This window comes from Dendronephthya gigantea, unplaced genomic scaffold, assembly GCF_004324835.1.
Source record: "Dendronephthya gigantea isolate DGI-Jeju-01 unplaced genomic scaffold, DenGig_1.0 000108F, whole genome shotgun sequence".
Taxonomy (NCBI): Eukaryota; Metazoa; Cnidaria; class Anthozoa; order Malacalcyonacea; family Nephtheidae; genus Dendronephthya; species Dendronephthya gigantea.
In genome coordinates this window covers 656,086-671,431 of record NW_021163118.1, presented here as the reverse complement: position 1 = coordinate 671,431, position 15,346 = coordinate 656,086, and the positions used below count along the sequence as shown (strand labels likewise).

At 37.4% G+C, this 15,346-nt stretch overlaps 2 protein-coding genes across 2 annotated transcripts; both read right to left on the bottom strand.

Moving 5' to 3' along the window:
• Window positions 1-11,014: 11,014 nt before the first annotated feature.
• On the bottom strand, window positions 11,015-11,888 carry LOC114534891 (serine/threonine-protein kinase/endoribonuclease IRE1-like). The gene has a single exon (XM_028556367.1). The coding sequence runs from the start codon at window positions 11,847-11,849 to the stop codon at window positions 11,106-11,108; it is 744 nt and encodes a 247-aa protein (XP_028412168.1). The 5' UTR covers window positions 11,850-11,888; the 3' UTR covers window positions 11,015-11,105.
• A 13-nt stretch (window positions 11,889-11,901) lies between these two features.
• On the bottom strand, window positions 11,902-14,748 carry LOC114534871 (putative ankyrin repeat protein RF_0381). The gene is made up of 2 exons (XM_028556348.1): window positions 12,774-14,748; window positions 11,902-11,936 (listed from the first exon to the last, which is right to left on the bottom strand). Exons 1-2 carry the CDS (start codon window positions 14,746-14,748, stop codon window positions 11,902-11,904), a joined length of 2,010 nt encoding a protein of 669 aa, XP_028412149.1.
• Window positions 14,749-15,346: the final 598 nt, after the last annotated feature.

Here is a 15,346-nt window from a genome sequence, read left to right as displayed (position 1 = left end):
AGCTATATCTGCCCTTATGCTGCTACCTCTCTTATTAGAAGCTACCTCTCTGACAGAAAGCAGTACGTTCGCATTGGCACTTCAGTATCCGAAACCCTATTAATCACTTACGGAGTCCCACAAGGGGCAATATTGTCGCCTCTGCTGCTCTGCATTTATACAGGGTGAGTAAAAAAAAACTGACACCTTTGAAATTCAAATTAGCCGCGAACTTTTGGCTGGAATTTGACAATTCCCATTGTGTACAATCAACAAGACGTGGTTAATTAATGCGAAAGTGTTTAAACCAATTGAACTAATTCTACGTTCTTCTTTATTACAGAGCTTAGAATGCATTTTAACTCCCAAAGGGAACAAACTTTATGTTCTACTTAATTAATGGGTTCACTTATTTGATATGCTTCGTATACCCATAAGATATTTTAGGCAACTTCTGTCTCATTACAGCCGATTTTAGACACATTGCAGCTAATTTGAATTTGAAAGGTGTCAGTTTTTTTTTACTCACCCTGTATAAACTACTTTCCATTAACAGCACTAAAAACAGCTAAGTTAGAATTATTTTTAGATCATTCCAAAGTATTCATATCATTTCCAATCACGAACATAATTGATGCCAAAAGCAACATAGAAGAGGATCTTAAGAGGGTTGCAGCATGGTGCTTCATAAACTAACTGCTACAGACACACTAATGACTTACAAATACATGAACGAACTTAATTGCTCCACCGTACTATGCGACCATTTTTTAAAACAGAATGAAGTTTACAACATGAACACCCGGAATAAAGACGAACTCATGCAACACTCCTCCCCCCCTGTAAAACAACATCAGTTTAAAGAAGTTTTTGCTATAGAGCTACAAAAATTTGGAATATGTTGGACAAAGATTTAAAAAAGCTTGTGGTGAATGTTCAGCCTCCGTTAGATAATCTACTAAAGATCACAATGAAAGTTTATTTTAATGTTTCCAACACGGATTACAGATGCTCACTCCCTCACAGTCTCACCCTCTCTCGCTATTTTAACTCTCTGTCTATTGACATGCGTCATAACTAAATTAATTATGATTGATCATACAGTATGCCGGGCCTGTCTCCAACAAGCTTTTAAAACATTTAAGAAGCACTTAAAGAAATATGCTAGCAAATAATGTTACCGGAAACTCAATTTTTTAATTAAAAGTATTAATTAAAATACCTTTGTATGTATTTGCTTCTATTTGTAAATATATTTCATATAAATATGGTAAAGCCAAAAACGTAATAGTATAGATAAAAATATATTTTTTATTATTTCTTAGTACATACTTAAAAGCCCTATCGGGAGTATGTTATATGTATAATTTATATTGTATTACGTTACGTTAAAAATTAATAACCATATTTGAGCCGAAAGTGTTTATTTTCACCGTGCGTAACACAAAATGATATATACAACTTTGCGAACTTTTCCGGACTGTAAACAAGCTTTGCAGTTTTACTCATTCTAAGTCTTTCTAGCTGTTGCGTCGGATTTCGTTTTCGTTCTTCCTGCTTAGATCAAAATTTAGTCAATAGCTGGAATCGTCCATTGCAAGGAACTCATGGAGGCTCTTAAGATAATAATGTTAGGACTGTTATAAAACTGTTTAATTCTTGTTAATTTTCTCTGTTTTATGCCGTATCCACTTTTTTACTACATTGTCGTGAGTGGAAAATGATTATGAGTAACCTCGCGCAACGGTAGTTTTACATGCAAATGGTTTGAAATTAGTTATGTTCAGTGGCATATGTTTGGTCAAAATAAAAAAACATAGAGTAAAAAAAGTATTTACTATTTCCCAGTAACCCTTAAATTGAGAGGCATTTGAGGCCATTTAGAGGCCTATATAATGGTTTCAAAATTTTCCTGGGAAGTCATGCCCCCGGACCCCTTAGCAAGCTCGCAACTATGCACCTCTCCAGAGCCCCAGCAATACGAGAAACGCTATGCATTCCCTGTAGTAATTTATTCTGCCTAACCTTGAATCCGCCACTGACTAACCACAAATTACTAACGAGTTCCTGTTCCTGTTTAATCTTCACTTTTTTGCCCGCCGATCAAATTACATAACAAATGAAGCGTTCGATTCTAACGCTTTTCTCGGCGTACATTTTGTGTTTGCCGATGAAAAATACATCATTCAAAAGCTCATAACGTTGGCTACCGAGTAGAGAAAATTATTTCCAATTTAAGAGCAATTCTGCAACGAAAAATTGCATAAATTTGCATAAATTTAGTAATAGTCTTTCAGAATTTAACTTTTTCCACATATTTCTGCAATCCACAGCCTGTTCATACTTAGAAGTTCGAAACTAACCAAAGCCCAACTTTGGCAAATCAATTCCTAGAGCACAAACCAATATATTACTGCCCACATTTTTATATTTAAGTGCATGGTATTTTTATGGTCTGCACATTGAAAGAAAAGTTTTTAAACTCCTTCAGGAGCTTCCAATCTTACAAACAGGCACTCATACCCACAGCACTAAGATTGTAGATGAAGCGAAGCATTCATAATTCAAATAATACACAGACTTTGTACACAGAGTAGAAAGACCTTTATTGAAAATAAAATGCATGTACTTATATCAAACAGAGCTCATCACAAATGAAAAAACATATGTTTGAAAGAAATGTATGTCATCTACTGCAATATTCTGGTAAGGTTGGTACAATAGATGGCATCTTTCCTTGAATGATCCAAGGAACTCATCAACCTTACGCAGTTTATCACCAGGGGTCTCATTACCAGGGTCTACCACATGCAGAAATGCCATAAGGGCTTTATAACAGTTACGTGTAAGTATTTTCCTAGCCCAAAGACCATGATAAAGGGACTTTTTGCTCCAATACTTTCCCACTGCAGAATCAACACGAACCAAACGAACATATATCAAAATTGCAATCAACTTATCGATTTACAGGTTTTATCATCTCAGAGGTAATGAAAAGTTGGAAAATTCCAAGGGAGTTGTCATGCCTCCTCTCAGGACAGGGCTTACAAAATTAATTCCTGAGGGCTGCCTTGGTTTGAAAGCAGGGGTGTTATTTTTAACATCTGCATGACTACATGATTTATAATCTGGTGCAATCTCAATCCTGCCACCCTTGGCCCTCCCTCGAGCCCTGGCCCTCCCTCTAGGTTCCCTGGCTCTCCTTCTGGGTTCCCTAGCTTTCCTTCTGGGTTCCCTAGCCCTTCCTTTAGGTTCCCTAGCGAAAGAACTTGTACTCTTTCTCTCTCCAACCCAACCACCTCTTCCCCTAATGGTAGATGCAACCATAGGGGGTCAGCTTTCGGCTGCCAAATAGGAGATCGGCTCCTCACACTAGCACCCTCTCTCAAATCACTACCCCCCCCCCCCCCCTTCTCTCCTCAACATCATCTTCTTAATTCAGTATCTTGATCTTCTTCACTCTGTTCACTACGAAATCACAATAAGAACGTCAGCATACATTCGCATAGTATTATTTTTACTGTAATTGAGACAAAAATGCAAAATTTAAATGCCTGGGCCATGTTGCTATTCCACGTGCAATGCGTCAGGCTGATACATTTTGAGATCGGTTCAAACATTTGATTTGTGTGGCAATATATCACCAAATTCTTGCAAAATTTACCATATTTTAGGAGTTATGTATATATTTGACATAGTTGTAATTAGATATCGATATTTCATTTTAGGCAGAATTCTCATGAGCAATAAAGGTCAACATTTGCAGTTGCGTCCTATGTAAATGTTCTCCTTCAACCATGACGCGACAACATCTATCCACTAAAAATATGTAAATACTTGCCTTTGATCACTTTCCGAGTCAGTTAAAAAATGGTTTAAGTCATCCTCTTCGTCACTAGACAGGCCTTTCTCGTTAGCATTCGGTTCTTCTTCAAATAAACGCTCAAAAACTTCGTCAATCGACAGTGTCATGTTCGCAATTGCAAATCAACAACAATAGCAGGGCGTCAGAGCTTGCGCGCGTTACTCATAACCACTGTGGGCTGAGATCTTGCTGTAAACCAATGAAATTCACGATTCTAGAGCATTATGTTATGTAAAATCGATTGCTGAGGCTCTAAAGTCTCTACGGATAAAGGAACTTGGAGATTTTAGCACGTAAAGTTTACCGGAGAATATCGATTGTGTCCCGAGGTCGATACCTTTCCGAATATGCCCATAAACGTTGTTTGTTTATAATACGACCTTGCGCTCGTTCATATATAGATGCATTTTTATACAACGATTCGAGTGGCGGTATTTCTGTGTCCATATGTTAAATTTGCGCAAAGATATAGTCATACAAACTCGCAGGGGTGATTGTTATGATCAACATCCGGTATGAAATTTCGAGAATGCCTATTTCCCTGTTTTAAAAGACAATAACTCAATATACCTCAAATGTAAACAAACGAAATTTGGTGTATTCATTATTTTAACATTTCTTGGCATAACAGACATGTTTTTGTCCACATAGAGCTATCACGGACAAATATATGGCCAATTAAACTCGTAGACTGTTTTCAGTCTACGCGCGCTCAAAAAGCCGGAAAGGAAATATCCTGAAAGGACGAATTCACAAATGCTAACCTATTTCATCGAATATTTTTTAAACCGAAGAGGTTGGCATGAGAACTGTAAATTCATATTGTAAATATGACTAAATGAAGTCGGCACTGATATGTAATTTTACTAATAATGTAAATTAGCCGTTTAGACTGATTATAGGAACCATCCAATATATAAGTCATTTATAATATGCATAGCCATGCATAGGTAATTGCATGATTTCCCAAGCTGGATCAGCAATCTTCAAAGCTTGAGTGAATTGATTCAACCTCAATTGTTCGTGAACCCGAAGTGTATAACCGAAAAAGAAATTCCTTAAATCCGCCTATAAGATGATTTGTTGCCTCATCGGCCATGTTGCCCGAGCTATTTTTATTTATTTTATCTATATTATCACCGTATAATGGATCATAGATTGACATCACCAGACAACGAGAATTATAATTATTTGAAACCATGTATTTTATGGAAAACACTGTATTATATTGAAGTATTATATTTGTGAGTTGAGTTATTATATATCAGCTAGAATATATGATATATATTGGAATGACTATTATATTTGTAACAAAACATAAACGAATTCCCTACATAATTAAGATGTGGTCTTTCAGATTATACTCTCACAATGCGACATGCATTTTGAAGTATTGAATATCGAAATCCCTATTTCTGACTGTACGGAAGGTAGAGACTGATCATGCAATGCTTTACAAGAGAAGACAAGGTTAGCTAAGGTCACTATTTTTATTTCCCAATCTATTATATGAAATAAAGTCTGTACGAAACAAAAAGCATACACTGTTCACGACAAAAGACTATACGACGACGCAGTACTAATTTCAAATTCATCGTTCTGATGTGGCAGAGCTTATGCCCACATGCACAAGCAGGCTGACTAAAACTACGACTACAAATACAAAATTACTGCACTATAATCATTACTTGATGTAATTTTCATCTATATCATACCTTTTTGCGCGTTGTATCTTGCTACATTCCGCTTTTAGACGACCTCAAAAAATCTCAGTACTACATTCTTAATGCCTATACTGCACCAGTCGTAATGCTTATATATACTACACCAGACTTGGATAAACATTGTTCCCGAGCCCATCTGGCAACTAATTCCGCCCGGAGATTACGAATTAGGCACAGGTTTGTGATTTTATGTCATGGACGCAATCTCGTTCCCTGAGCCCGCGATTCCTTTAGGATAATCGAAATTAGAAATTATTAACTCGCATTGCGCAATGCGCAAGCGAGTTCTTAAAATGGGAAGCGTTCTTAATATTTTTATGGTCGAGAATTCCACGACCCGCAAGGTGCGATAAGGTGGGCTGACCTGCAAGCCACGAGCTACGCAGGCGTGGTTGCTAAGCTAAAGTGCATGCTGCACTGCTGAGTGCATTCGTTCATGACCTGCATCGTTTTCTTGTAAACAAAAGACGATAAAAATTCAAGACATTTCGAAATGTGGCTTCCAAGTGCCATATTTATCTTAACGCTCACCTTACATACAACTGCACACGCCGAGCACAGTAGCCTACACTAAAAGATGCCGAGCGTTTTCGAAACGGGGTGTTCTGTTGCTCTCATGCTTTTCAACTTCATGTTGAACCAAAGTTGCTTCATATCGCTATGAATTCCCTGATCAAACTGAATACAATCTCAGATCAATCTCACGAATTCTCACTAGTTCTCACGAGTTTTCACGCCCGTTCCGTTGCATAGCTGAACAACTATGGCAAGCCCAAACACACGCCTGAGTACGCGTCTTTTTTGTCATAGCCCTAGCTCTCGACTCAAGCAATGCGAGTTTAATGCTTAGCGGGCATCATGTTCTGATTGGTCCTTCACGCCGTTTCAATTTGGAAATACAAAAAAACCGTTACAAACCGGAAGCCACGATTTCAGCCCCCGGTTTGGATTATCTCAGAGGCTTTGTTTTCTCGCCAGAGGAATTGCGGGCTCGAGGAACGAGGTTGTCATGAACGTTAATTGGATAATGGATAACGCGTTTTATTTTTGCCAAAATTCAAATATCATGAACATAAAAGTTTTCATTCGCAACATTATTATTAGCGACATCAGAATTAACGTTTGCGGAGCCGGATATTGATGTTGATAAAAGTTAAGAATTTGTGGTGTACATTAACTGTCATGCCTGGTGCTTTGGTTGTTAATTACTAAGATAAGAAATCAGATGGAATTTTAGCAGCGTAATCAATTTATGATCATCCTTTTTATCAAGCTTTTTGCGTCTCAAATCTCAATCAAGACTTTATTTTCTTGGTGTGTACTATCTAAGATAATCTTTTTTAGGGAGCTTACTTGCCTAAACGCCAATCACAACGGACTTAAACACAGTTTTTTTTCTTTCGCAGTAATTGCGAAAGGAAATAATTAATCTTTCTGCAGGTATTTTCAAAGATAAGCTTCTTCGTCGTGATGTCACTCGTCATTATAATTAATATTGATATAATTATTAAGACGAATTAAAACATGATCAATAAATTTTTATTAGTTTGCCTTTAACAACTTGAACGATCCTGGCCATCCTAATGATAATTATACCATTTTTATTTTATAAGATTTGAATAACATAGGACAATAACTATTTTTTCCAATTGAAAAACTTACACCTCATATATGCATAAGAATTCCCTGTTATTAAGATGTTATCAATATGACCCAAGGAGCTTTCTGTAAAGGTCGGCAACCTATGTGCGTTGGCAATCTGGGGCCAGTTGTTCAAAAGCCGCTTACGTTAACTCAAATTTTTACATCATTTTTTTATCATTTGCTTATGAAGTTGAACATGTTTTTTCATAAATATTGTGTGGGTGAATAGAAGAATTAAGACAAACAGCAGAAACATATAAACCAAAACAGTCGGGAAAAATCTAACCTAGGGTTAGCCCTAACCTAGCTAGCTTTGAACAACCGTGATATTTGTAAAAGAAATATTTTGTGATGAACGTACTGACATTTGTATGGGCTGTATATAAGCCTCGATCTTGTATTAATATCAGTTGTCTGAATATCTGTGAATCACCATATCACTGAATTTCTGTAAAAAGCTTTATCTACATGGTTAAAATAATTAGAAGTTATTTTCATATGGTGGTCCATTGAAATTGTTGCCATATAATTTTTAATCCGCTGAATATCAGGATACTGGTAATCAAGTCAGCGGATTAAAAATTGTGGAGCTCCAAATTTTTCTTCAATTTTGCTCCCTGAATATTCTTGTATGCTTGTACTGTAATTGCATTCCAGATATACTATTATTACTATTAGAATTGCATTCCAGAATATACTATTGCATTTCTGATAAACATTGAAATAATCGAATAAGTGGCAAAAGGCTGATAGTAAGAAAAATCTTCACTGCTTTCTGCCGAAGTCTGAAAATCTGATTCATCGATTGCAGTGAAAAAATGTTGAAGTCAGTAAGCAGCTTGCCCACAATAAGCATCTTCGAGATCTTAATGAGTCGAAGTGGTTTCACTCTGGAAAAATGTAAAGAAGAACTTGGGCGACGATACAGTAGAGTAAATTTATACAAGGTATAATTGCATACATACTGTTTTAGACAATTCTCAGTTATTTTGGGACCATTCCTGTTTCTTTCTTTCAAATTTAGTTGCAAATAATTTGGATGATGATGCTGAAATACTTGTGCGAGACAATGCTGTGGAAGCTAGCCCTGTTCAAGCAAACTCTTTTGAAACGGATCCTTTTCTAGCCAGTCAAGTCCAAAATCATCCTTTTCAAGCTAGTCTTTTCAACATTAATGTGGTTCAAGCTGAGCATGCCTTACCTAATTTAATAGAAGTAAGTCTTGAAGCTAACCCAAAGGGAGATGACTTCTTTCAGACTGATACATTCCCGATTAGGTTCGTCTAAATTGATCATGAACAGTCTGAAGGTGAAGTAAAAAAATTGTCATATGTATTTTTCTGATTTTTTCTTCTCTTTTTATTTACATAGGAGAATTGCATGATGATTGTGTTCCAGGTGTTACTGAAACCCTGTTAATGGAAACAGAACCAGAGGCAGAAGTTATTGTGCAATCAGCCCAAGTGCCTATGCCTGAAAACCGATTCGATGGGTAAGATCTAGTGATTAACCGCTCCACCTTACTAAAGGACATGATAACAGCGTCATTGGGATCCAACGATATTAGAAGTTTTAATATTTTTTCAAAGTTATTGATGCGCGCGGTGTTATACAGGAAGGTGAGGGAAGGGGTATCGCTCGGGAAGTTCTAACTGAGTTTTGGCACCTTTCTATCAGTTTCTGACCGTTGAAGTATCTACCAAGGTCCCAGTAGTCCGTCACGATTATTAAAAGCATCAGTAGAAAGCTATGGCCAAAATTTTATTGTATGGCTACTGTAAAGAAAGAGTATATCCTATTCCACTGTCTTCAGCGTTAGTTGGTGCACTATTTTAATTTGTGTGCTTGTCTTCAATTTGCATGCGTTTTTATTCGTGTTATTTTAACAGTACGCTAATTGAATTTGTTTGCATGTATATGAATTGCACGGTTTCGCACGGCTCTCTGCACCGGCTCAGCGAAAACGTACTTGAGCCGAGTGCGATATCAATGACCATAGAATCAAAAGTGGTTATTTATAGCGGAAATAAGGAACCTCGTTAATAGGATCTCTACATTTTTGTTTTGTAACAATTTACTATGAACTTTATTGACCATTGATTTTTTAATCGGACGTGGACGTAAAAAAGGTGTTGGTCATGAGGGTTTCGACTATGAAAATGGGGCTACCTAAAATTGTCGATTCAGATAAAGAGTCTAGAGTTTTAGTACATGAAATTTTACATGTTACGATTAATGCAATCATGCAAGGGACCGTAAAAAGCAACAAATTTGATATCCAAAAGGAGCATGAACACAAAATGCAGTGCTTTGCTATTAATTAACTATAGTTCTTACATTCTATTTTTGCCACCACTGTTCAAAACAGAGTGTATAGCATTCAGGAACTACGCTGAAATTGGATCCTATTATTTTTACATCAATGGCGCTGTAGGTGTATGTGTGTGTAGAGGGAGGTGTTATTATTTTTCTCGAATATCTAACAAGCGGGTGGTCATAGATTTTTCGGAGGGAACAGAACTCTTTATTTAGTTGTTGATGGAAATTTGCCAATCACCTCTTATCATATTAAATGGTCACATAAGACAATACGTGGAAGATAATTACTCGTTTTTGAAACTTTTTAGACTACTTCAAGTGAAACCTTCAACGCAGCGAAAACAGTAAGTCACAAGTTAAATTTGCGGAAAAACTATTTGGCCAAAGAAACTATTCTTCTCATGTTTGGAACGAAAGTACAAAATTACTGAAATTCCTCCAGTGCTCCACCCGCGAAAAAGATAATTGTTCCGGAAATTTATCGCGCAGAAACAAAACCGCAGAATGAAGAAAAATAGAAAGGTTCAGAATTAGAAACTATCCCGTGAAACCAAGTAGCTGGATAACATTCTTTAATTTCTTTTATCGGTCCCTTTCATTAGCTTCATATCTAAAAGGTACTTTGTCACGACGAGCTCTGTTTTCTGCGCTCTAGATCTCGTACAAAAAACCACTCACACAGAGTTGAAATAATTTTGGCAATGTGCGCAATTGTATAACGCACATGCCGATTTATTAATTTCTAATTAACAACAAATTAATCATTAATCAACAAACAATAAATTCAATTACTAAGCAGTTCGCATAGACAGGGTGGGACTAATTTAAACCCCCGACCGAATAAACTAGTATGCAATGACATTAAGCTCGCGTGAGAAAACGGGAAGGAGGGTGGGTCGACTTCGCGGGTCGAATTTGATCTGTAGTGACCTTGTCAAAGCGAAGAACAGAATGGATTAACAGCACATTCGGCTCTTGATATATGCAGACCCTCATCTCCGCTCTCCAGGGACATTACTCATGCGTCAAACTAAAATATTCAATCTACTTTAAGTCTCAAGTGCAGGAAGCAATAAATTCTTTATTGGTATATATGCCAATATTTCCTTTGTTGAGTACAGTAGCTTAATTGAGAAAGTTTGCGGAAGAATGATTTTCGCTATTAGTTTATATAGATATCAGACGTAGCGAACGAGTGAATAATATAAATTGTACCAACCAATCAACTATGAATTATTTTTACATAGATACAGCTATATAGCTATAGACATAAACTCTTTCGGGAGACGTAAAACGTATTCCCGAGCTAGAATAGTGAAGGCCAACGTTTTTTCGTTTTTACGGATAAAACCGAAATTTATTATTTTCGAGTCCGCTCAAAATTTAAATTAATCTGAAAAATTCTAATGGCGAATGACAGTCGTCGAATACAACGATAATGAATTAAAATCGTTTCTTGCTGTCGCATATATCGTCACCACGAACTCTATTTTACGCAAGATATTAAGAAAACGTTTTGACTAAGACGTAAATTTGGGCAACGTCATCGTCGTCATGAGTAATCGCATTACATTCTAGCTCATACCAGGCGAAAAAATCTCACTCAAATAAGGACCATTTAAAGCATCGGTGGCATAAGGTCTTTCATCAATCTTATGCTTGATTAGCCAGGAGACAAACTTCCGAGCCTTGCGCTCACTAAGTTTCTTTAAATTCACAGGTTTCTCCCTCGCAATATTTCTCATTCGATCATCTGTACCGCCAAAAGGATGTTGACCTTTAGTTAAGATGAAGAAGAAAATCATACCCGCTACATAGACATCCGACTGTTTTTTGAAGGGCCCTTTTCCTTCTCTTTTTCTCGCTTCAATCACTTCTGGAGGGACCCAGCCGATAGAACCATTAGCACCTGTTTCAACACCTGTTTCTTCCTCCTTTAAAACGCGGCTTATTCCAAAGTCCGCCAATTTCATGCATCCTTCGATATCAACCAAGATGTTTGATGGTTTAAGATCTCTATGCAGAATCCCTTTTGCATGGAGAAATTCAAGGCCGGATAGAATTTCCTTAATCATTCGTTGACCATGTTGTTGTAGATGTTCAATACTGGAAAAATCAACAAGCTTTTCCAAGCTTTCTTCACAGAGGTCAATAACGAGATACATGAAGTTTCCGTCGTTGTAAAAACCTCGATAGCTTACTACAAATGGAGATTTTTCTGTTTCAAGGAGACTCAGGATTTCCTTTTCGTTTTCAGCGGTTCTTTCGCACCTTTGCACTGGCATTCGCTTAACAGCGACTTCGCTTCCATCAGCCATAAGACCGACATAGACGCATGAACCACAGGAACCGTCGCCAATTTTAAATACCTTATCCGCAACAAAAGCCTGCATCGGTACTGCACTCTGAAAAACAATAGATGAATATAGTTATTATTTTGAGCAAAGAAAAGAAAGAAGTTCTCCACATAAAATACGCAATGATCTATGGACAATACAAACACAAAATGCGATTTTTCCAAAATTTTATGTTCGATAACTGAGTTTTTGTTGGTATGTGACTGGAAGTTTAATTTTTGAACCAGACCGGAATTAAAGTGTGTGAACCAGACCGGAATTTTGCGACTTTGTTGAGAGAGATGCTTTTGCCAGTTGTTTACGCCTTTTGTAACGATATAAGCGCTAAAATGGCAAAATATTCACCAAGGCAAAGAGATCGGGTATAAAACAAAACATATAGAGGAGAGAGAATATCTAAGGTAATAGCTCGTATGTTTGGCAAACAGTGGTGACGAATGGCGCCTGAAATGGAATTTAATGAGAGAACATGTTTTATATTACCCGGTTCGTACAAGGCAACAAAGTCATCTATCTGTTGCTTTTGATGAAAGCTAATTATAAATAGGTATTAATAGAATCACTGCTTATCGCTACTTACTGTTTCCAAATTGTTGCAATTCCTTGTTTTCAACGCCTGCAATTTTTCGTGATGTTTTACGGACATTTTCAGAAGTTTGGTCATTTCATTACGACCAAAAAGAATACTCCACTGTAAAAGACTAATTAGAGTTCCTTCAACAAGAAATGTTCTAAGATTCCTCACAGGGATTTTCTTTTTTAATAAAATTTCAACTAAGTTGACTGAATTGTTAGCCATTTCCAAGGTTACGTCACTCAGCTTTTTTTTAGAGAATAAATTTTGAACTGTTACGTGTAAACGCTTTAGAGTAACAAGTACGCTACTTGCAATAGCAATATGCAAAACTGTCTGCCCATGAATATTTCTAGCGTCTACATCAGCACCATGTTCGAGTAAATATTTTACAAGTTCAAGTTCACCTTTTTCAACAGCGATATGTAAAGCTGCCTTTTTATCACACGTATTGCTGTTGACATCAGCACCACGTTCGATTAAGTGTTTCACAATGTCAAGTGCGCCTCCATCAACAGCAGAGTGCAGAACTGACCACCCGTTAGTAGTTCGGTCATTTACACCAGCCCCCTTTTCGACCAAATAGTTTACGATGTCCAGCTTACCTCTTTCACTACCAGAGTGCAGGGCTGTCCACCCGTCATTATCTTTGCCATTCACATCAGCACCATGTTCAACTAAATATTTCACCATGTCAAGTTCACCTTTTTCAGCAGCAAAACGCAGAACTGTCTGTCCTTCAGGGTTTTTTTTACTTACATCAGCACCATGTTCGACTAGGTATTTCACGATGATTAGTTCGCCTCTTCTAGCAGCTGAATGCAGAATTGTCGTCCCATCAATACTCGTGCGATTAACATCAGCCCCGTGTTCTACCAAATATTTCACAGCCTCAAGTGTACCTACTTCCGCAGCAGAGTGCAGCACTGTCCTCTTGTCAGTAGCCATGCCATTCACATCAGCACCATTTTGTACTAAATATTTTACAATTTTAGTTTCACGCCTTGCAACAGCAAAGTGCAAAACTGTCCTTCCTAAAGTAGTTATGCCATTCACATTAGCACCATGTTCGACTAAATATTTTAGAATTTCAGGTTCACCCGTTTCAAAAGCATAGTAAAGAACTGTTTTACCGCGAGCAGACACGCCATTCACATTAGCACCATGTTCAACTAAATATTTTACAATGTCAGGTTCAGCTCCATCAACAGCAGAGTGAAGAACTGTCCAACCCTCAGACGTCGTAGCATTCACATCAGCTCCGTGTTCCACGAAATATTTTAAAATGCCAATTTTACCTTTCTTTGCAGCAGTGTGCAAAACGGTCCAACCCTCACTAGTCTTGCTTTTTACATCAGAACCATGGTCAATTAAATACTTTACAATGTCAAGATCGCCTTTCTTAACAACTGCGTTCAGAACAGTCCGTCCATCAATAGTCTTGCGATTAACATCAGCACCATGTTCTACTAAATATCTTATATTCTCAAATGTACCTTTTTTAACAGCAACAACTAGAACTGTCATCCCGTCACCATCCACACTAATTACATCTGCTCCACGTTCGACCAAAAATTTTACAATCTTAGGTTCATCTTTTTCAGCAGCAAAGTGCAAAGCAGTCGTCCCCTCAGAACTCTCCTCATGTACATTTGCAGGACGTGCGATTAAATATTTCACAACATCAGGATCACCATTCAAGTTAACAGACGAGTGCAGAACTGTCCACCCAAAAGTACTCCGGCCTCTCACGTTTGCACCTTGTTCAACTAAACGTTTTATAATGTCAAGTCCACAACTGCTAGCAGCAAAGTGGAGAGCCGACCACCCTTTTCGAGTCACTGTATTTACCGCAGCACCACGTTGCACTAAATATCTTACAGTCTCAGGTTCACCTACTTCAGCAGCAGAGTGCAGAACTGTCTTGCCGTCTATTGTCTTGCCATTTACATCAGCACCATGTTGCACCAAATATATTACAATTTCAAGTTTACATCCTTCAACAGCAGAGTGCAGAACTGTTTTACCATCAATAGTCATGCCATTCACATCAGCACCATGTTCGACAAGGTATTTTACAATGTTAAGTTCACTTCCTTCGGCAGCAGAGTGAAGAATTGTCCGTTTCCCAGCAGTCCTGCTATTTACGTCAGCGCCATTTTCCACTAGAGATTTTACAGTGTCAAGTTCACCTCGTTTCACAGCAGAATTCAAAACTGTCCACCTTTCAGTGACTTCAGGAGTTTTGCTTTCAGCATTAGCAACAATTGGTACCAGATCTGCCATCCTGTGATATTTCTTGGTGTTTGCAACAACCCAATCTTGAACTTGATTTTCTTAGCTACTTCTTTGTTTGTATCAAGACCTGTAAAATTAAGCATATTACTGATACATAAAGTGGTGACCAAAAGTCTGAGTCCAGTCGACAATTTTTCTTATATTACGATAATTTACAATGAACGATATCCTGTGAGTTGATATGAACTTGCGCATTTTATAATAGTAATGCATCCTATATAGATTTCTCGTTAATTCTCGTGGTATTTTAGTTGAATAAGAAATGCGGACCAAAGATAGCAAAGAGAGGGCCAACAATGTTGGGATGTCTCGAAATATTGCGGGAATAATAAACCAACTTACGATCTAGGCAACAAGAAGGAAATAAATCACCACTGCTAAAAAGAGCATACCAAAATTAATTTAATCGCCGCGTTTGGCCGCAAAATATCAGGTATTACGGAAAATATTTATAGCCATGCGAATTTGTCAATTTTGTATACTTTTTTACTACTGCCGCAAGGGTTTAACTAATTTAGTTACACACTTCAGGCTGTAGTAAAAAATATACAAAATTGCCAACTTCGCATGGTTATATTTTCCCCCT